General features: G+C 42.9%; 1 protein-coding gene across 5 annotated transcripts in view; it reads right to left on the reverse strand.

Annotated features, from left to right (window-relative positions):
- cfap20dc (CFAP20 domain containing) overlaps positions 1-23225 on the reverse strand; it is a 31327-nt gene that overhangs the window by 1533 nt on the left and 6569 nt on the right. Inside the window, exons 8-16 of one of the 5 annotated variants that reach the window (XM_058091745.1) lie at positions 21043-21215; positions 20884-20935; positions 18805-18924; positions 18591-18716; positions 17251-17576; positions 13803-14162; positions 10121-10357; positions 7211-7272; positions 1355-1449 (exon numbers count right to left, since the gene is read on the reverse strand). In XM_058091745.1, the coding sequence (XP_057947728.1) occupies positions 1355-1449; positions 7211-7272; positions 10121-10357; positions 13803-14162; positions 17251-17576; positions 18591-18716; positions 18805-18924; positions 20884-20935; positions 21043-21215 (1551 nt within the window). Of the gene's footprint in view, positions 1-1337; positions 1450-7210; positions 7273-10120; positions 10358-13802; positions 14163-17250; positions 17577-18590; positions 18717-18804; positions 18925-20883; positions 20936-21042; positions 21237-23225 lie in introns of all 5 variants that reach the window. The other 4 variants (XM_058091744.1, XM_058091743.1, XM_058091746.1 and 1 more) reach the window with 4 other exon arrangements.

Genomic DNA, 23225 nt, shown 5'->3' on the forward strand with positions numbered 1-23225 from the left:
TAAATACTATTTACCTGCTATTGGTCCTGCTCTCTGCATCCTGGGGTCGAACTTTAAAGCTCTCAAGCCGAACCGTGACAATTTCAAATCATGGTAGGGGACGTGACACAGAAAATAACTAAGAAGCACTGATCTAAACCAAGCTACAATGTTATTATTCTGTAGGAGTGAACACAAAGAACTATTTTTCTGGTGTAGTGACACAGCGCCCACTGGGAAAAGCATATAAACAACTATGAATAGACAAACAAATGATCTGTATTAGCTAGAATACTATCAGTATTACATGTGATCATAAATGTACCTATTACTACCTGGTCACAGCATGGATAGAAAAGCATAAAACGTTGGAGCTTATTTAGAGGGCTTTATAGTCAAAATAGGTGTCCCGTTACGTGTTGTTAGCCGTTCTTGCTTTACTGTACGATATATAATTTTAAAAATAATATGTGCGGACAAAAAAAAAATCACCATACCTGGCCAATTACTCTCTGCAGTTGAGTAAATAAGCAGCCTCGGCCATTATAGGAGTGACTATGAAGATTTTTTTTTTCTTTTAGGTGGAATGAGATTGTGCAGCTGGAGCTAATAAAGCATGTGGATAAATGTAAGCTATATTTTCCAGGCACGTTGAGACGATAAGAAGGCAGGCAGACGCTCCCAGGTGGAATATAGCTAGAGTCATGTGGGGTGACCTTCACACTCAGGTGGATTTTAAAAGTTTTCTGCCATTTTTTTTTTTTTTTTTTTTTACTTCCCCTCATCAATCAGGAGCTGAGACGTCGTCGGGTGACAAGGGCCTTATGAAGCCGTAAAGAGCTTCTCCCTGTAATCCCCACTACTTTAAAGCACACCAATTTGGCTGTTAAATTGACAGGCAGTTAAATGCTAAAAAGGTTATGGAATGCTCCGGGTGGAACATTTTATCTTATCAGAACTTGGGCGACGATAATGAAAACTAATTATGAGACACATTGTGTAAGAGGTTTGGAAAAAAAAGAGATGTTGTAAACTGGAAAGGTTTCATCAATTAACCTTGTCGGTGCGTCTGGGGGATGGGGGGGTGTGGTGGGAAAGACCTGTAATGAGCCCCGTCTGTTTTGACCTACAGAGGACAGAGAGCTTCACTCTCGTGCATTTTTTTTTTTTTTTTTATTATTCCTAATTACACTTGTGTGTGCGTTCCCATCATGCTTTGCTGCACTGTTTGGTGTCTGAGTGTTTTCCATTAGCTCATTGTGTGCGCTCACTAAGGTGAGGGGCGCTAGGTTGTGCCTCCTCTCTCCCTGACCTCCAAGGACATAAAAGAGGGAGTGGGGGCGGGCAGAAGGACCAACCTTAAGGTTTACTGTACCTCTGATTAGATCCTCACCATGGCTACCTGTGTTGCCTGACCTTCTCTGCAGGCTCGGAGGCATAATTGGGGGGCTGAGCACATCCATCCACTCCCTGGGAAAAGAGCATAAAAGAATACATCCGTGACAACGTGTACCGTGCGTGTGCGCTCTCCATCCCGCCGCATGACATCTTAACAATGAGGGGGCCCCCGTCATCATCTGCTCTCGCAGGCCTAAGCAGTGGCCCGCCGTCCTTGGGCCCCGCCTAATACACGCTTAGCCTTGCCGTGTTCCCCCAACTGTCATTTATTCCACTCCGACTCCAGCTGCGACTCCAAGCTGACAACATTCTGACCCAGATAGCTCATCCCAACCTTGGCCGTCTTCTGCGACTTCTCTCTCTCTCTCTCTCTTTCCCTCCCTCTGTCCATACGAGCGTATTCTCCCAGGTTTCAATTATACATAAGTCACTGCGCAGTGTTTTAACACAACGCGTCTCCAGAGGAAATGTGACTTGGCAGCGCGGCAGAGATTAATCTTTTGAAACATAATTCACATCAGTTGCATAATCACCCATTTACATCTTTTGCCTCAGGACAAAGCATCTCATAAAAGCACATCATAGCATCTTTAATGAGGAAAGCATAACCTCTGTGTGTTTTAATATTCATCTGGCTGCGGGCGAATCACACATCCATCTCATCAGCCACAACAGCGGGGATGGGCGGTGCCACTCATCTTTGTCTGCTCTGTGTTTCAATATCAGAAGATTCATATTCAACTTTTTTTTTTTTTTTTTAAAAAGAAGCATACAAACACATATTGATGCCAGATCGGTTATGGGATGTACATATACATGCATTGGAGCAGAGATGTTGTGATACTGTCATGGGTCAAACAGCTCTCAGTATGATACAGTGCAACGCTAGTGTTACTGCAGTACTACCACAATAATAACTACAACCATAAAAATAAACATCCGGGCTGTCAAAAATGCTCTCTTAACTCTTAACTTTATTCTGACCTGAACACGTCAACAGAAGTGCAATTCCAATGCCATGCACTGTATGTCTCTCATCCTCATTGCCACTAGATGCTCGCAAGATGCATTCAGGGACACTTCAAACATCATAATAATGTATTTTTTATTTTTTCATTGTACTTTTCTGAAAATAAATGTTAAAATCTTGTATTGTAGACCCAATCTCGTGCAATAATATTTTCTCACATTTCTCTCAAAGTTCAAATTTCATGGTCAAACAAGATTGGGCACAATAAACTATTCAGTGACTCACACGTATTTCCCTCCTTTCACCTGTAGCGTTTTTGTATCCTTGTTAAACTGGTTAAAGGTGCCGTTAAGCTGGTCTGTTGTTTATCGGTTTATTAGCAAGCAGCTCACACTGTTAGCTAGTTTGCTAGCGACCATTGACCACAACAGGAAACGGCACGAAGGGAATTGATTGACAATGGATGACCGCCAATCAGGACGCAGAACAGAATGGGCGGGTTCTCCCTCAACACGGCACACGTCTAACTATTACATGAGTATAAAACACCGTCTACTGGTAGCAGTAGTTAATACAATAACAGTGCACCGACAGATCGCTCTAATACACCACAATGACGCAGAATATAATTCACGTTGGTAGGCTGTTTAAAAAAACATGCACAATTGCACTAGCAAGGGAACACTGTGCTGCTGTACCAAATGTACCAAAATGAAATGTGAGCGGTATAGTCACTTTTCTGAAATACTAAACTTGTCGGATAAGATTGCACACATGCGCCCACTGAAGTGTCCAGCGAGAGTCAGTCTCTCTGTGTGCTTAATGATGCTCTCAGTAGACATCCTTCTAACTTATTGGTGTCAACTCACGATTCGTCTTGCAAAACTGCAAATTGGACTTGAAAATTTCCCGGTGGGACTTGGCGGTGATTATTGACATTAAGAGCTTCCAAATATCTCCAACTGAAAGGCTATCAAGGCCGCGCTGTTTATCAACCCGGGCGACTCCTTTCCAAATCCGCCAGAATGGAATGCGAAGAAAAATCCCTGGCAACACTAAATGCGGAAACAGCAACACTTCAGTTAAAACTCTTCTCCACAGAGAGGATGCCTCGTAGCCCCACCACGGAACTCGACACCGTCAGCATTCAACGCCTCAAAGAAGAGGAATGGAAAGCATCCGTGGAAGTGTTTCATCAATATGTAAATGACGAGTGAAACAACAAGCCGGAGACTGCGAGGTGTTTGAGGTACTTGTCAATAACAAATATTCAATTCAAGCCAGCGAAGAAGCCCCCCCCCCACCCCACTGGGGATAGCAAATAAAGCAAGGAAACATACTGAGAACACTATGTAAGCATGTGAGACCATACACGCCTGCTCATTGCAACGCTTTTCATCAATAAATCAAAAGTATCCCCGCGCAGGAGGTTGCATAATTTGTCTGTGATGCAATGCCTTTGTCTTCTTTTGTAACATGCGGCGTGCTCGTGTGCTACGAGATGAAATGCGGCCAGATTGGATGCATGAACGAGGTTCTCCAGAACCTTCCGTACGCCCGTTTATCCAGCGCCGCAATGTTTATGCGCCGCTCGTCCGCGGCCATTGTTAACCTGTAACATGCTTCATTAATGTTGTGAGCACGCTGCTGGGGAGAGTTTCGCTAAAAATCAATATTAAGTCAGCCTCAAACAAGTACTCCACGCTAATGATGCTAATTGTCCTTTCAGGAAGGATCTCCAGACGCTCTTGAATTTTAATGATGGGTGCTGGGGATGTCATTCTCATTGCGGTAGATCAGTGGTTCCCAAACGTTTTATTCATTTCCTGTACCCCCCTAGACATTTGGCCTGAAGCCATGTACCCCCCCCCTACTCCTGCACATTTATTTAGAACGTCAATCCATTACAATATTTGTTTGATTTCTATTAATATGTTGTGCGTACAGCTAGGAGATCCGAGTTCAATCCCATCCTCGGCCATCTCTGTGTGGAGTTTGCATGTTCTCCCCGTGCATGCGTGGGTTTTCTCCGGGTACGCCGGTTTTCTCCCACATTCCAAAAACATGCTAGGTTAATTAGCGACTCCAAATTGTCCATAGGTATGAATGTGAGTGTGAATGGTTGTTTGTCTATATGTGCCCTGTGATTGGCTGGCCACCAGTCCAGGGTGTACCCCGCCTCTCGCCCGAAGACAGCTGGGATAGGCTCCAGCACCCCCGCTACCCTCGTGAGCATAAGCGGTAGAAAATGAATGAATGGATGTTTAATGCAAGCAGCGTCCTGTCATACTTTGTTTGTCTGTCCTTGAACACACCATCTAACTTTTTCCCACGCTGCACAGATAGACTACTGTAATTTCCCCCTTTTTCTTTCAACTCCATAATATTATGTGGGAATGCATAAAGGTGAGATTTGATGAGCTTATTTAATACTAATGAGTGTATTTGTTCGGTGCAAAAAAAACTAAGTCCAGGCTGGTGCTGGTGGATGGTGGCTCTGTATTCATTTATTGCTTTTCATTCCTGCCTTAGTTTTAAACAATACATCACAAACAAGTTCAATCAGATGGCTATAATCTACGTATGTTTTGCTGGTGTGTTAATATCCTGAATCTCCGGGTGACTAGCTAGCTGATAATGCTAATTGCATCCATTCAGTCATGGTAAGCTACGGAGCATGTGCGACAATATGATACCTGGTGCACGTCTATATAACTCATTCACCTAAGGATTTATGGCTGACCATAATGGGTGATATAATCTGCTGAATGCAACATGGAAACAGGAGTTCAGAACATTCAAACTGACTGCAACCCTACACTCCGATGAAAAGTGAGAAGTATTTCCTGTCATGCGGATTTGAATAAAAACTAAATATATTTTAAATCCCTGTTTACAAGCCACCCATACATTACATTTCACCAAATAAATAATAATGCAATGCAATATATCCTCCACAGCAGCGGATTTGCCTGTGGCTCAAAGCATACAAAGGTAAACAAAGTCACCCATGTCTTGCGGCTGCTTTGCATGATGAAGAAACGGGCCTTCACATTCACTGATGGGTTTCTCCCTGCAAAGCTAACACCGTATAGTCGGGGTGTCACAATATCTCACGCTACGAGATCTCGCAAGATTAAGAGGTGTCTCATTGCCACTCACACCATAAATCATTTTGCCCACATCCATGCACTGCCATGGAATACAGGAAGAGAGTTCACATCCTCGTAGACCCAATCTAGTGTATCGTCTTGTCTCGTGAACTCAGCGTCTGGTGACACCCCGCTATACAGTAAACGTCCACATGCGATGCGTATCTATTTAAACGGAATAATGGTTGCCAACCATCGAATCTGACAAGGCGCTGGGCGGAAATACAAATAAAATAATCAAAAACAGCGAGGAGGCAAAAGCACACACAGAAGACATTTATTTGCACTCATCTGTGAGGGAGATGAGCCCCAGTCTGCATCTGACAGCTGACATTTAGCCTTAATTCTGCAGTCGGTTATCCTGCCTTTCATTTGAGTGTTTCATGTGGATGCAGGGAACATAAACACGGAAAGGAAAATCCATTCATCTGCATTGCATTATAGAAATCATGTGCGTTGCCAACATACTCTAAATGAAGGTAAATCTGGTGCATTGAAGCAAGCATGGCCACGCTTTAGAAATATGACCACAATGCATCCCACGGGGCATCATTTTTGGAAAATTAGGGTGCAAAAAAGGTATAAGATTGCTAGTCATAATACAGTAAACCTCGGATATATCGGACTCGGATATATCGGAAATTCGCTCACAACGGACAGATAAAAAAGAACCAATTTTTCTGTAATGCATTTCCAATAAAAATTCATTGCATATATCGGATTTTTTATAACGGATTTCGCCTATTTCGGACAAAATCTCCAGTCCCGTTCCAATGCATTTCCATTAAATTTCCCTCGCATATATCGGATGGCCGCATCGTGGCGCTCCGATTCGCCGAATCGTGACAGGCCGCTATACGATGTCATTTGCAGCGTTTGCAGCGTTGCCTGCGCGTCCAGGTAGGAAGTGCCTTTTCATAACGGATAAAATCCGATTTACGCATATACCGGATTTATATCCGGTATATGCGTAAAACGGACATTTTCCGGTATACGCATATAACGGATTTCGCTTATATCGGACAAAACCAGTGGGAACAATTATATCCGATATATCCGAGGTTTACTGTAATAGGAGAATGGCACGACAAGGTGTACTGTAGTCAGACACAGACCTTTGTCGAGCAGTGTCGGTGTGCCGCCGTGTTTCGGGATATGTTGTACTCGCATTTGAAAATACTGTAAAAATTCCACTGTCTTTTGTAATATACAGTAAACCTCGGATATATCGGATTCAATTGTTCCCACTGGTTTTGTCCGATATAAGCGAAATCCGTTATATGCGTATACCGGAAAATGTCCGTTTTACGCATATATCGGATTTATATCCGGTATATGCGTAAATTGGATTTTATCCGTTATAAAAAGGCACTTCCTTGACTATGTTTCCAATGTACCTGGACGCGCAGGCAACGCTGCAAACGCTGCAAATGACGTCGTATAGCGGCCTGTCACGATTCGGCGAATCGGAGCGCCACGATGCGGCCATCCGATATATGCGAGGGAAATTTAATGGAAATGCATTGGAACGGGACTGGAGATTTTGTCCGAATTAGGCGAAATCCGTTTTTAAAAAATCCGATATATGCAATGAATTTTTCTTGGAAATGCATTACAGAAAAATTGGTTCTTTTTTATCTGTCCGTTGTGAGCGAATTTTCGATATATCCGAGGTTTACTGTACAAACACGTAAAATACAAGCTTGCTTACCTGGGGTTGGAGCACCGCAGTGGGTTCATTTCCTTCTGGTAGTGTTGCCCCTGATTAGCTGGCTGCATTGGAATAAAAAAAAAAACATATCAAATGATTTAATCATACCAAATAGTAAAGAAAATATGCTGGATGTTATCTGGAAGAGGAATAAAAGACAAACAAGAAGAAGGCCTAAAGAAAATACTATTGACGCATTCATTGCATGCAGTCCAATGTATTGTATGCCAGATTAGAAATAAGACCATCAAAACAAAGGTGTGAAATTTTGATGCGCTTACCAAAAAAAAAAAAAAAAAAAATCAGTTTACATTCAGATATCACCCCCTGCAAGAAACACTAACACATTACCTTCTTCATGTTGTCAAAGCCAAGGAGCATACCATTACCACGGGAGGCTATTTAAGCCTAGCGGCTGTTTAAAGGATCTTGCATTGCACGACTGTGATGGAAAAAGTAGTCATATTGAGGTCGAAGTTTTTGCAACGCTTGAGTCCATTTAAGTTATCAGCGTGCGCCGGTGCCTTATATTCCTGTGTGTAATGTTCTTACATACGGGCCGGTATGATCACCTTGGGCAAAAATATCACACTTTCACTGTATTATAATTACAGCTCTAGAATACTCAAATACATTCAAATAAATATAATACAGCACAATGAAAGTGTATCTTATGTAGTTGGAAAAAAACAAACAAAAAACTGGAAACTCCTCTTTTACGGAGCGTGCATGGAAGCTAGCAGGGCTAATGTAAATAAGAATGTAAACAAGCTGCAAGTTCTGGCTGAAAAAAAAAAAAAGATGAGAGGCACGTTTATTCTGGCACCTAGCTTGTCATCAACATTGTCAACACACACAACAAACATCTGACATGACTTAGGTGACTAATGACAAGCACGGCCATTAGAGTTTGTTGAAGGTTTTGCAGCAATGTATGCAGATGCTGGCATCTCATTAGAAAGGTTGTGGACAAAATTGTCCAGTGAGGTATGGTATCAGTAAATGTAAGGGTTTTTCATTAAATTGACAGACATTTTACTCACTACGCCACAAAGTACACACTCTATGCTGGTAAAATATGTGTAAAAAGGTAAAAAAAAAATGAAATAGGCCAGTATATGTTGTGTTTTTGTGCTGCTATGCTGGTATTCCGATCCACCAGACCACCATACTAGCACGAAAACACAACGTATGCTGGCCTATGCTGGTAACTGGTCTAGCCCTGTGGTTTCAACACACAGAAGCCCAGTTCAGACGGGACAAAGTACAGTAAACCTCGGATATATAGGACTCGGATATATCGGAAATTCGCTCACAACGGACAGATAAAAAAAAACCCAATTTTTCTGTAATGCATTTCCAAGAAAAATTCATTGCATACATCGGATTTTTTATAACGGATTTTGCCTATTTCGGACAAAATCTCCAGTCCCGTTCCAATGCATTTCCATTAAATTTCCCTCGCATATATCGGATGGCCGCATCGTGGCGCTCCGATTCGCCGAATCGTGACAGGCCGCTATACGACGTCATTTGCAGCGTTTGCAGCGTTGCCTGCGCGTCCAGGTACATTGGAAACATAGTCAAGGAAGTGCCTTTTTATAACGGATAAAATCTGATTTACGCATATACCGGATATAAATCCGATATATGCGTAAAATGGACATTTTCCGGTATACGCATATAACGGATTTCGCTTATATCGGACAAAACCAGTTGGAACAATTGAATCCGATATATCCGAGGTTTACTGTATTTCCACATAGTGGCCGCACTGGACCTCCACTTTGGTATGAAACGGTATGAAAAAATGCCAAATTTTCGTGTTTTTTGATACCATAATATGCCTTGAAAAGGGTTTTTCATAATGGCCCAAGCCGAGTACGGATATTATTTTGGGGAGATGGTAAGTGCTGGCATGTTTTAACCTCACACACGTGGATGTACATCCAGTGAAATTGAACCCTGAGCATTTTCTACCACGTGTATGTCCGAAGAAACTGTGCACTACAGGCGTTCCAGATGAAGACATTACTATTGGTGGGCATATAGCGACTTCAGGCGTGACGGGAAAAGTAATGTGCATTGATTTTAGACAAACTGAACATGCGTGTGTAGGCGGCGGCTCATATTAGCTTACGGTATTATACTAACCTGTCCTTGTTGTCATTCACATTCGAACAGCTATGGATGTGCAAGTTGTACCGGGCTCACATGGGAAAAAGTCTGCATTAAATGTAATGGTGGCTTTCCAAAAAAAAAAAAAAAAAAGGAAACCGGCTTTCCATCCCAGCGGTAATACGCCTATGCAATATGCTCTACCTGTATCTCAGCATACTATCAGATCAGCCACCTTCTGTGCGTAGGGGAAATGGTTACAGGCTCATAAAATTAGCATCTGAAATGACCGCGTTCACTGGGGATCACAGAGAAGAGCCAGTTGGGGCCAGACCGGGCTGCGTTCTCTCCCTAAGTGCAATGTGCTTATGCTAATGGACAATGGATCCAAATGACCTTCAACAGCCACTATACCATCTTTGAATTCTAAAAAGACCACGAGGGATCATTTCCGACGACCTAAATAATTTTGAGTCGTGCTGGGAAATGGCGGGTATTGTGCCATTGTAGCTTTTTAAGCAGTAAGAGGCCAAATTAATGTGTTTCTATCTCCATAATCCTTTGTAATGCAGAAAACACACCGGAGGAAGAGGCGTGTTAGCACTTCGCCGTGGCGTCGATGGGGAGCTTGAAATGGAAATGAGGAAGCGTGCAGGTCAGCCGCGGTCACCGAAATTATTCCGGATGGGAGGCAGAGAGGTCAGCGTCGTCGTCGTCATTACCGATGGGCTGACGCACGTACGCACGCCGCTGGCCGGGAATAAAAGTAGCCGAGTAGACCGGCATACAAACCGTGGTGATGTGCGTCCAGGTAGAGTTGTCCTCACTGCTGAGGCTCATGCTGACGTTGCAGCCGTGCATCTGAGACGCGCTGAGGCCCGAGGCTCTGTATTCATCTTCCTCCTGCTCCCTTTTTAGACTTGCAAGCATCTGGAGCTCGTCATCATCCCCTCCGTGCGATTGTAGCCCGCTGGCTGGCTTTAAGTGCCAATCACCAGAATCACCAGGCTGGATGGTCTCGTCTTCTTCCTTTGAAATAATTTCCAAAAACACAGATCACTTCTGCAGCGGCAATCCAAAGAACCACTTTGCATTCCGTCGACATAATTCTCCAAATCCTCTAATGTTGTACGGATCTCTTTACAACAGACTGCAGTCTTACGACATTAAGGACAGGATGCTTCTAATGAGGTCATCAATTCATTGAGGACAGCAGTCGGATTTTGCCCTGGTGCGGCGTCGGCGGCGAATGTTAATAAAGCAACTCAAATGTGTCGTATTCCTATGACAACCTTTCAGTCACGCCGCCTGCCAAGAGCTGCCACAAATCAGCAGTCAGGCGCTACAGCGATGATGAGGGATGCGAGGACATGTCGCAGCGCTGTTGTGTAAACACGGGGAAGGAAACAGCCGTGGAACACGTCTCCCTTCAGGCCTCGCCATCACTCCAGCTGACTATCCTGTTATCCAGCCCGCCTCTGTAACTTCTTGATCACGCGTTGCAGTCTGATGCTTTCCAACCGACCCCTCCACGAGACTGGGACAACGCTGAATACCACACGGCGACACGCAGACTACAGTTACAAGGTTTCCTAATTAATCCTAATTAAACGCTGCTACCACATTGTGTTGTTACGACGACGGATGTCAAAGTTAACACGTTCAAAATTAGCTAACAAAAATTTTCTTTCACACCATTATTCCTTTTAAGCATGTGTATGAGAAAAAATTCTACTCCCATTATGTGTGGAAGTGGTAAGTTTCTGTCTTCTTAAAGGGGAACCGCACTTTTTGTGGGAATTTTGTCCATCATTCACACTCCTTATGTGAAACATGAACACATATTTTTTTCCCTTTTCTGAGCATTCTAGAGCAAGAAAACTAGTTAATATGAGCTAGCTGACAATAGACATCATAGGAAATACGTATTTTGACATTTTGATCATTTCTATATTTACCGAGCTACAGTGATATTGTTATATCATTTGCAACGCGACGCCTCGCTAGTTGTTCGTGTAAGCGTCACTCACAGACAAAAGCGTGGATAAACCTAGCTCTCAATTTCGCTATGAAGACTCAACAAGATGCTCGTTTGCTGCCAGCGGTTTTTAGCTTAGGACTGGAGCACACGTCTTGTGCTGGAAGATACAGCCATCCCAATGAGAGAGGACATTGAAAGTGTCACTGGACCAATACTGCTCTAATTGACAGAAGTAGCGAGTTTTCTTTTTGGAGGGCTTCATAGTCAAACTAGGTGTATCCCAATGGCACTTGTTAGCTAACTCATATTAACTTTAACGTTGTCTGGACAAAATGACCACATGTTTCACATGAGGATTGTGAATGGTGGGCAAAAATCCACAAAAGTGCAGTTCCCCTTTAAGTCTAGACCTACTAAACTCAAGGCCAACTCCTTCGCTAGCTAGCTTCCCAGCTCGCCAAGTCTTGAGTTCCTGCAGCATAAGAATTGCAATGTAAAATACCAAAAATTCATTCATTCATTCATTTCCCTCATGTGCTGGAGCCTATCCCAACTGTCTTCGGGCGAGAGGCGGGGTACACCCTGGACTGGTAGCCAGCCAATCACAGGGCACATTTAGACAAACAACCATTCACACTCACATTCATACCTATGGACAATTAGCTTAGCATGTTTTTGGAATGTGGTAGGAAGCCGGAGTAACTGGAGAAAACCCACGCATGCACGGGTAGAACATGCAAACTCCACACAGAGATGGCTCGGGTCTCCTAGCTGTGAGGTCTGCGCGCTAACCAAAAACTAAAATAAATACAAATATAATATAATGTAATAAATAAACTAAAATAAATACAAATAAAATAAAATATATAAACTAAAATAAATAAAATAATGAAAAATAGAGAGTAAAGGTGACTATAGGGGTGTTATTTCATGTGTACAGGTTTCTAATAATGTTAAAACATGTATTTAAAAAGTCATAAACAGGTTTTCTATGCTCTAATTATGAAAATATTCAATTTATTGACATTGAATTGGGGAACCAATTAACCACTATAAAGGAGGGACGACTGCATATTATATTTTTCCAGTGTTAGCAAGTCGTATGTGTCTTGTGTGGTCTTTGCTGCTTTCTTGCCCTGGTGACCTCCACTGGGACTGCCAGCTGCTTAAATAAAGCCAAGGCTTTAGGAGATTTACATGAAGTATTTCCTGCTGACTGTTTTTTACGGCGGCCCCCATCGACATGGAGACAGAGAGGCTGTGTTTACGTGAGTTTGACCAACACGGTGAAGCGAGAGGAAGGTGCTGAATTTTGTCATTTTTAAAGCTCTCTCAGATGCAATTACGTGTTGGCAGACTAAGTACAAAGAGGGAGCTGTAATGGCAACACATTACGGCACGTAATACAGCCGCTGCCTATTGTTAAAAAAATGTGGGGTTTAGATTCACACTGGAGGAGGGAATTGGTCATTTATTAACCCTTATGGCTGGGGTGTCCAGTGTGCGGCCATTTTCTTCTCTTATTTGTTTTTGACCCTGTGCATATTCATTCATTCATTCATTCATTCATTTTCTACCGCTTTTTCCTCACGAGGGTCGCGGGGGTGCTGGAGCCTATCCCAGCTGTCTTCGGGCGAGAGGCGGGATACACCCTGGACTGTTCTCCAGCCAATCACAGGGCACATATAGTCAAACAACCATTCACACTCACATTCATACCTATGGACAATTTCATTCATTCATTCATTTTCTACCGCTTTTCCTCACGAGGGTCGCGGGGGATGCTGGAGCCTATCCCAGCTGTCTTCGGGCGAGAGGCAGGGTACACCCTGGACTGTTCTCCAGCCAATCACAGGGCACATATAGTCAAACAACCATTCACACTCACATTCATACCTATGGACAATTTGGAGTCGCCAATTAACCTAGCATGTTTTTGGAATGTGGGAGGAAACCGGAGTACCCGGAGAAAACCCACGCATGCACAGGGAGAACATGCAAACTCCACACAGAGATGGCCGAGGGTGGACCTGTGCATATTTAAAAATATAATTAATTCTGTATTAATTATACTATTACATATTAAACAATTTGCTTTCCTTGTCACCTATAACACAAAAACTGTCTCAGTAGATCTTATAGACTTCGACAGTTGTTTCTTTTTAAGCCATTTTGGATGCATTGAAGAAATATACGTAGTCCATAAACACATGAAATACTGCCAAATAAATACTTCAGTATAATTCCCCAAAATATGACAACATAAAATCACAGAAATGGGAATGCAAAGAAAGGGATGTTCCTGTAGTACTGAAATACTTACCGTTTCTTTTACTGCCAGCCCGTTTATTTTGTCTGCACAGTAAACTGAATTTACACTCAAGGATGGGATGCAATTTTCAGGGCTACAAATCTCAAGTTATACGGGAATAAAAGCTAAAACTCCTGTAAATCTGCAATATTTTGCTGTGACTGTTTACATGGGAGCAGTACCTTGAAGGGGTCCTCCAGTGAGAGCTCTTGAAGACAGTCCCTTGACAGTGACGTGCTGTTGTTCCTGTCCACAGCATGGTCGACTCCTTCTGGTGCACCTGGCCCACACCTCTGGTCCTGTCTTGTTCCCCAGAGTGAGTGACAGCATTTGGGATCCATCCTCTCATCCTCAGCTGGCACGCAGGATGGAGAGTGCAGGTGCATATCAGTGGCAGTTGGGCAAAGCTCTTCTAGTGATGTTTGCTCAGTGGTTTGACTCTCAAGTCGTGTGTCCAAATTTGTGCTTGAAAGAGGTTGACAAATGTCAAGGCTGGAGTCTGGCATGAATGTCGGCTGCAGGGATGGAGTGTAGCTCTTCTCCTGAAAGAAGAAGAAGAAATAATCACACATGAAGCCCTCGCACTGAAAAATCCTTCAAATAATTGGCTGCTTACGGGGTGCATGGCGAGGAATTATGACATTCATTTATTCATTTTCTACCGCTTATCCTCACAAGGGTCGCGGGGGTGCTGGAGCCTATCCCAGCTGTCTTCCGGCGAGAGAGACGGAGTACACCCTGGACTGGTGGCCAGCCAATCACAGGGCACATATAGACATTCAACAACCATTCACACTCACATTCATACCTATGGACAATTTGGAGTCGCTAATTAACCTAGCATGTTTTTGGAATGTGGGAGGAAACCGAAAAAAAATCGACCACACCCAAAATCTCATCTGGAAAAAACAGAAATGTGAGATTTCCCGTAGTCTGTCAGGGTAAGCAAATGAAGCGCTTGTTTTTCCTCCTTTCTGTGTCGTAACTTCCCCCGTCATCACTTATAAGAGTTCACTGTTTCAGAAACAGGGCTGCACGGTGGATAGTGGTTAGCGTGCAGACCTCACAGCTAGGGGACTCGAGTTCAATCCCACCCTCAGCCATCTCTGTGTGGAGTTTGTTTGCGTGGCTCCTCCTGCTCTATACTCTGGTTCTCCTGATAATCGTCATGTGCTATAGGTAATGTCATGATATTTGATGAGGACAAATCATCAGGTGTGGTTGAATCCGACATCCAGTAATTTGCAGTGTGCAAAGAGCAAGCTGATATCCGTCAGTGGCGGCTATCATTGCCAGTAAAACATATCATACTCCTCCTAATACAATATTCCATCCATCCATTTTCTATGTCGCTTATCCTATGTGTTGTGGGGATCAAAATCACCAGCTAAATTTCACTTCTATGGTTGTCGGACAGCAGTACGACAAAAATTAAGTGAGTATTTTCATTTTTTTCCCAAACTTTTTCGGTGTCATGAACACGTTCAGCATGATTCTGCTTTACTGTCTCTCCAGTGTAAAGAAAAAAAAAAAACACAGCGCTGTAATCCCGGTGGAGCGGTTAGTGTCTGTGGAAATAGTGGACATCTCAAGCAGCCAATCTAGAGAAGTTGTTAAATGCAACCGTTTCTTACTCTGGAAAAACACAAACACAAAGCTCCCTGAGCTCATAGAGTCTTCCACGTCTCAATTTCTTCTTTCCGTTGGCTCCTTTTGCGGTCGGCTTTATTCTAGGGGTCAGAGGTTACAATAAGCCCTTTGAGGCTGAAGCTTATCGCCACCATATGTTATTTACTTTCTCCTTCTTTCAGTTCTTTATCATTCTCCCTGGAGTGCAAGGCAGTAAACAACTATTAATGAGTATTATTGTGAACATATTGCTTTTTTCCGTGTGTTGGTACTATGTTCAAGGTCTTTTTACAGCACACTATTTTTCCCATAACTATACATTTCGGTCACATTACACTCCAGTTTACTTCGAAACATATCAGCGAGGGGTCCGATACATCTCCAAATAGATCACAAGCAACATGTTTCAGTGCTTTTAATATTTCTCTGTGTTTAAGAACAAATGGCTGAAGAGAATTGCATGAACCTGACGCAACACCTTGAAAGACGACTTGAGAAATGAGCAACCTGTCAGAAATGAGTGAAAATCAAAATCACGTCAAACGTGTGTCAGATAAACCGCGTGTGTTTTATCTACCACGTTGGCGGGCACAATAATAACAAGAAAAGCTCAGAGCGTTGCAATGATTAAGTCATGCGTTGCAAACAGTTCCGTGTATTTTATTTGTCATGTCCATCAACCGTCGATGCCAGCGTCCGCATTCTTAGAAATGATGCCAGAAATACACTTGGCTTATTATGCTCTTTGTAAAACAAACACCAGCACGCATTTCATCAAACAAGACGCTGCCCTCGGAAAAAATAATAACGCTGAGTTTTATTTTGTGATATTCGTTTAATATGCTCCATTATTGTGACTGCTTGGCTTTAAAAGGCGGTGTGAAAGGTGCTGTTGTCACTGCAGTGTTTAGTTTGGAATGATCAAATGAACACGGAGCCCTGCACGCAAGCAACATGGAGGGGCGTTAAAACATTGTTCATTTGCTTTAGCAGCGCGCCATGTAATGACTCTAAGCCGGTTGGAAATCATTTCCCATTAAATTGGAATTATAAGACTTATTATGGAGTTTTGAATAAGTTAAAGCAATTAGCATTTCTTTGAAGGCCGTAGTCTTTAAACTCGTAGTCCAACACGGTTTAATCTCTTTGCTCAGCATAAAGAAAATTACTCTATAAATTTTAGAACCCTTAATATATTATGTGATTAGAACAACCCTGCAAAAAATCGATTTTCGGCGGGATTGCAAGAAGCGGTGCCCTGTCCACACTGGATTGAGGAATAATTTGAGGCCCTTCTTAATCCCACTGACACACCTTTTGTAGCTACGATCATGTCCCTTTAAGGCTGAGGATGTTGTGGGACTGTCTTGGTTGACACAACATTGCGTGGAGGTCGGGAACAGTAGCTCGGGGTTGTGGTCCCCCTTTTCAAGAAGGGTGACCTCGGACGGCGACTGTGTGAGGAGCTCAAAGATGAGCCGTTCTCGTTCACATTCCATCGAGACGACCCAGTTGAGGTGGCTCGGGCATCTAGTCCAGATGCCTCCTGGATGCCTACCAGGCATATCCAGCCAGTAAAGGCCCCGGGGTAGACCTAGAGGACACGCTGGAGGGATAGCGGATGATGGACGGACATCAGGAAGTCAAGACTTCCCTGCAAAGACCGCTGCCCTTGCATGGCAGATCGGGATAAGGAAAGGACAATGGATGGATGAACGGAATAACCTTGTTGACATATTCAGTTAAAGTATAATTCCCCCTGCGAAATGTGCACTCAAGAGATGAAATGCGCATTATGAAGTGTGTGCACTATGTGAGATGTTATGTCGCACTGAATTGAGATTAGAGCGGATCACTGTTGCGTTACATTGTTAGGCCACTAAAATGGAAACGTCACGTTACAAAGTGAGGCTCAAGGCAGCCGGGCAATCGTGTCAAAGCAATATGTGCAATGTATCCTGAGTGAGCAAGAGTGCGTCCGTGCCCCCAGAGTGAGCGTACCTCATCACTTTCACTGCCAATGAAATCATCTTGGGGCTGTGCCTCATAGCGCCTCTCACTCAGGCTCTGAACTCCATCGCCTCGCTTCTCCATCTTCTGCTCACCCTGGCCTTGCCCTCGTTTGGGTGAGTGAGGCGGGGATGAGAAAGTGAACACCTCCTCCCGCAGAGCCAGACGCAGCTCGGGCTCCCCATCATTACTCTCCCAGCAGCTCCAGGCCTGCGGGTCAGGGGACGAAGCAAACCGAGTCGAGCCGCGGGGAGACTCTGCCGGTGTGGGTGGAGGCGACGTGGAGCTGTTCTTTGGTGAATTTAAACCACACTCGTCTGAGATAAAAGATAAGAGCCGGGGATATTAAAAGACTGACGGGGGTAAATGAACGTTATAAATGTGAGCGCTTGCAGGGTCCAGGAATAGAGGACTTTTACAATTCCTACTGTCTTGTACTTCGCTACATTGACTGAGAAAAATGGGGGCCTATCATTTAATTAAGTTGGGCCTTAAGAAAAAGCCGCATGCGCTGGTGTGTGCACATGAGAGACGGAAACCCTCCCACTGCACGGCACAGCGGGCCTGAGCTCAAACACGGGGGCACCTCTCCATATGAATGAGCGAGCACGTTTCAACCTCTCGTCAGTATAATCGCTTCCTTTAATTGCCCACTGTGTGGCAATCCCTGGACCCGGGAGATGTCACTCTGACTTTTATTTAATGTGCCACATTACCATTAATGAACTAACTACTGTGAGCAAAAGGAACTTGGTGCTGGGTAGAAACGTCTAAAGACTAGAATAGAAATTGTGATAATGAGAGATGCTGCTAAAGCAGGAAGCGAATCGAGGACTACAACACTCGTTCGTGCGCCGCAGCGTCGTCGCACCCTCGTCTCCTCGTGAAAGCGCTTCAGTACTTTGGAAGGAAGTGTTTGTGCCATTAAAATATTTAGCATTCAGTACTTTACTTTGCAGAATTAGTGTGAATGCGTGCATCTCTCGCACAATCGGCTTCCCAGAGCAGTTGTTGTTATTGTTGCGTGTGTGGCACAGGACTCGGAATAGCTCGACTGCACAGACTCTGCAGCAAACCCCCCCACTACCACCCCCCGACGTGGGTGATGCAAAATTTAAAAAGCAAGGAACAAAAGCAGTGATGTATGCAACCTAAAATGAGGCTCATCAATATTCAGACCATATTCTGAAGCAAACAGAAACAAAATAAGAGCAGGCGTTTTGTCCTTTTTGAAGGATAGACTTGGATTCAATGCGACTTGTCTTTTAGAGGAAAAGGTGGTCACCTAAAAGTCCGGCCGCTTCTACATTCCCGGCAGAGATGAGCCTCACCTGCACTTTGGACTTCAGTCATTCCTTTTGGTGTCAAAGGTTTTTGCCTGCTCTCCGGCCCGCTTGATAGAGGGCTTGGTTTCTCTCTGGTCTCGTCTCCCCCGCTGCGGCCGACATGAGCAGGATCTTCAGGGGTGGAACACAACACAACTTTAAAACTCAAGTGCTTTTATCGAATCTTACAGGGTGCATCGTAGCATATAACACAGCTCACCCGACGGCGCTTCGAGCCTCTCTGGTCCAGCGCTGAGAATTCTGAGCTTCCTTCTCTCTGATGTTTGCTTGTTGCACGCTTTGCCTCTCGGAGGATGTGGCTGCATGCTGGAAGATGTTCCTTTTGGACAATACATTAGATTAGATTAGATTAGATCAGGGGTGGGCAAACTACGGCCCGGGGGCCACATCCGGCCCGCCAAGTGTTTCAATATGGCCCGACTGTTCTTTCCAAAGTATTTTATTTAAACTCAACATACAACCTGGCATTGTGGCTTGGGCCAACTTTTTGATGGTTGAGGTAGCTGCTTTATCAATTTGGTTATTTGATGTGGTCTGTTGTTTACAAAATGCTCCTGGAAAAAGGAACACAAGCATAATAGTAAAAATAATAATAATAATACAATAATACTGTTGTTGTTAATAATAATATTACTATTATTATATTAATATTGTTGTTAATAATATTAATATAATAATAGTAATAATATTATTATTATTAAAAATAATAACAAACAATATTATTGTTATTGTTAGTATTAATATATAATAATAATATTATAATAATATAAATAATAATTATAATATATCATATTATATAATATAATGATAATAACATTACTATAACTAATAATAATAACAATAGTAATTCTAATAAAAATAATAATAATAACAATAATAATACATTTAATTTCTAATACACTTCACATCAAATAAATGATTTCAAAGTTCACATATAGCAGATTGCATGACACTTTTACATGTAAAATATGTGTAAAAATATAGGTGTAAAAATTGACTGTTACGTGTAAAGTACTATATACCACCCCCCCTTCCCGGCAATTTTGTTAAATCAATGCGGCCCGCGAGTCAAAAAGTTTGCCCACCCCTGGATTAGATTCAACTTTATTGTTATGGGTTAGGGTCATGTCACTGGTACAGGGCAACAAAATGCAGTTAGCATCCAACCAGAAGTACAATTTTATAAGTACCTTAGTAGTAAGTAAATGTAGAAAAAAATGGACAGATCTATGTAAAAAACTATGACAGGCTATCACTATAATACAGTGAGGATATGTTCAGGGATATAAATGACTATAATATGGCTATTGTAGATTATACAGATTATAAACAGTATGGATGTGACAATATATAACAACAGTACAGTAAACCTCGGATATATCGGACTCGGATATATCGGAAATTCGCTCACAACGGACAGATAAAAAAGAACCAATTTTTCTGTAATGCATTTCCAATAAAAATTCATTGCATATATCGGATTTTTTATAACGGATTTCGCCTATTTCGGACAAAATCTCCAGTCCCGTTCCAATGCATTTCCATTAAATTTCCCTCGCATGTATCGGATGGCCGCATCGTGGCGCTCCGATTCGCCGAATCGTGACAGGCCGCTATACGACGTCATTTGCAGCGTTTGCAGCGTTGCCTGCGCGTCCAGGTACATTGGAAACATAGTCAAGGAAGTGCCTTTTTATAACGGATAAAATCCAATTTACGCATATACCGGATATAAATCCGATATATGCGTAAAACGGACATTTTCCGGTATACGCATATAACGTATTTCGCTTATATCGGACAAAACCAGTGGGAACAATTGAATCAGATATATCCGAGGTTTACTGTAATATATACAGTATTGCAATGGAGTGACTAGAGTATGGCTATTTCAGATTATATAAATTATAAACAGTATGGTCTATGAATGCAGCAAGATATTACAGTAATATGTACAATAGTACAATCTGTACAATAGTGCAACAAGAGTTCAACAAGGAGACAGCTGTTGGGAAAAAGCTGTTCCTGAACCTGGTGGTTCTTGTCCGTAAGCTCCTATAGCGCCTCCCTGAGGGTAGGAGGGCAAATGCCGATGGAGCATGAAAATAACAAATTGAAGTAATATTGACAGAATTGCGCTTTATGGGTAATTATCAGGGCGACTACACTTTGTAAGTGCACATGTATGGACTGCACAGATTGACTACATGTATGTTGTACATTTTACCCAATGACAGAATGTAGACTGCCACAAAATGCATTTAAAACACATAATTACCGTCTCCGTCTCCAATGTCTGTGGTAAATCGCTGGCGTGTCAGATTGAACCCCTGCGGTGCGAAAGACAAAGAGCGCTCAGGTTGAAAGTACAGTCACACGTGACATGATTACCACAATCATAAACATAAATATGTTATTATGAGATTCATGTTATTACTGTTTTTCTGTTACAGGGTTCTCCTTTTTCCAAGCCATTTGTGGCCGAGCCGCCTTTTCTTCCTGCGTGCGCTGCTGGTGCTGTGGCTCTCGAGCCTGGGGCGGTGTGTGGAGCCGCCTGGGGCTTGCTTCTCTGAGAACTGGCTGATCTGGCAGCAGGATGCTGGTCAGGTCCTGCATGGCCGGTCACGTTACCTATTGACGGGGATTGATCTTCTGCAGCTATCATTTAGCAAGTGTGTTCAAGCTGCAAATAATGACACTTCATCACATGCAGAACATGCTGGTGATCAAAGATGAAAACACTTGAATTGTGCGATCAATTTCGTGCGAGCTGGAGCTGTGAACGGCGTGCTGGACTACTGCTGGCGTTTTTACAGGCTTCTGTTGGGATTCACATGTAAGATTTAGAGGTGCCTTTTTGAAATTCGGAGCGTAAACAACTCTGAAAACAAGAGATGTCTAAACATTAACATTTTAAATCAGATTAATCACAGTTTTCAAATGAATCATTCGTGATTAATCACCATTGCATGTCTGAATTATACACATATTTACTGTACCGTAGAACGCATACATTTTCCAGTTAGCATACAATATGGCGCATCATCTTATTAATAAGTCAGATTAACAATGTATTTATCACAGAAGGTCCTTGTTAGCAGGCTATTAGCTTGCTAATACGTAGAAACAGGAACCGCAAATCGACTCTGTGGCTCGTCTATGATGTCATCAGCAGCTGACAATGTAGTTCTTTTCTAATTAACATAGTTATGCCACAAATCTAAAAACGTTTTTATAGTGTTCCAAAAAGGGCACGTTTGTTCCATAGAACAACGGCATAAACAGAGTGAGACCTTTTGTCAGTCATATAATCTTTGTCTCGGTGGGTGAAGGTGGGGCGCTAGTGCAAAGTATTTTTTAAAATCTTTTTTCATTGTACAGTACTTGTTAAAATCTCTTCTCGTCTCCTAGACCCAACCTCGTATATCATCGTGTTTCGCGATACCCCTCGTTATGAGGCGATGGGCGCCTCATGCATGGCATTTCAGAATGTACATTGATTTACCTCGGCGGCATGGTTCAGTCTCTTAACAAAAGGGAGAAACAGGAAACAGATTTTGGCTCCATGCAACACAAACAATGACTGCAAGGAGCAGTCTTTGAGTTTGCAGGGACACATGAAGGTAAAAAAAAAACAAAAAAACACAGAAAACAAAATCCTTGCAGCGTACTCGTGAACTTGAAGATATAAAATACAATGTACTGCGTAGGATTGAGATGGGATGCTAGGGCTGTTTGTCGCTTTGTACTTCCTAACAGCTCTTGACGAGCCGCTGAGGCAAGGCTGTCGCCGTTTAACCGGATGTCTTCTTTAATAGCAATCCTTTTAATTGCGATTAGAGAACCGAATGCTAATGATGCTAATTACGATAAGCTGATTCTCGGAGGTGGTCGCTGCTGTCTGGTGCAGGCGCCGCCGCTTGACTCGACAAGACTTCGACGGCTGTCAGGACAAATGAATATGCGGCGATAAAAGAGGCCACGGAGGCGGCACGCAGGCCTGGATCACTGGTGCATGTCTTTGGGTGTGAGGTGAAAGTAAAGGACAGGTGAGGTGGGAATGATGCACGCATATTTAACTGCAGAAAAACAAAGTACACGTGATCTGGAGACGCTACTCTGCATGCAGACACAAACGTTAGCAACATTAGCAGAGCTATGTGAGCTACAGTGCTAAAATGACAGTTGAATGTTAACAGGCTCTCATGCATGTTGACGTAAACCAACATAACACAAGTGGGTGTTATTTAATCTTTAAATGTGTAGCAAAGCCTGCTTTTTAACATCCATAAAGCAGTGGTCGTAGACACAAGGCGGACATCGTCATGCCCATAATGAAGGACTTTTTTTTTTTTCCTTGAGCGTCTCTTCTCCCGAAAGTAAAGCAAACAAGTGAGTCAGATGAGAGATGTTTCTCACATTTGGTGCTCATAAACAGCCTCTAGGGACAGATTACTGCTATAACATAATAATTAAAAAGTCAACTCTGCATCAAAATCCTTTGGATGACTACGGGGGAGTATAATTAAGAGTAATGTAATTTACCACAGCCACACCTGAAAGTGATGACACTTGTTTCCTCAGAAACAAAGAAGAGGTAGTAATTGGCTGTCGGTAATT

The sequence above is a fragment of the Doryrhamphus excisus genome, chromosome 1 (genome assembly GCF_030265055.1).
Source record: "Doryrhamphus excisus isolate RoL2022-K1 chromosome 1, RoL_Dexc_1.0, whole genome shotgun sequence".
Lineage (NCBI taxonomy): Eukaryota > Metazoa > Chordata > Actinopteri > Syngnathiformes > Syngnathidae > Doryrhamphus > Doryrhamphus excisus.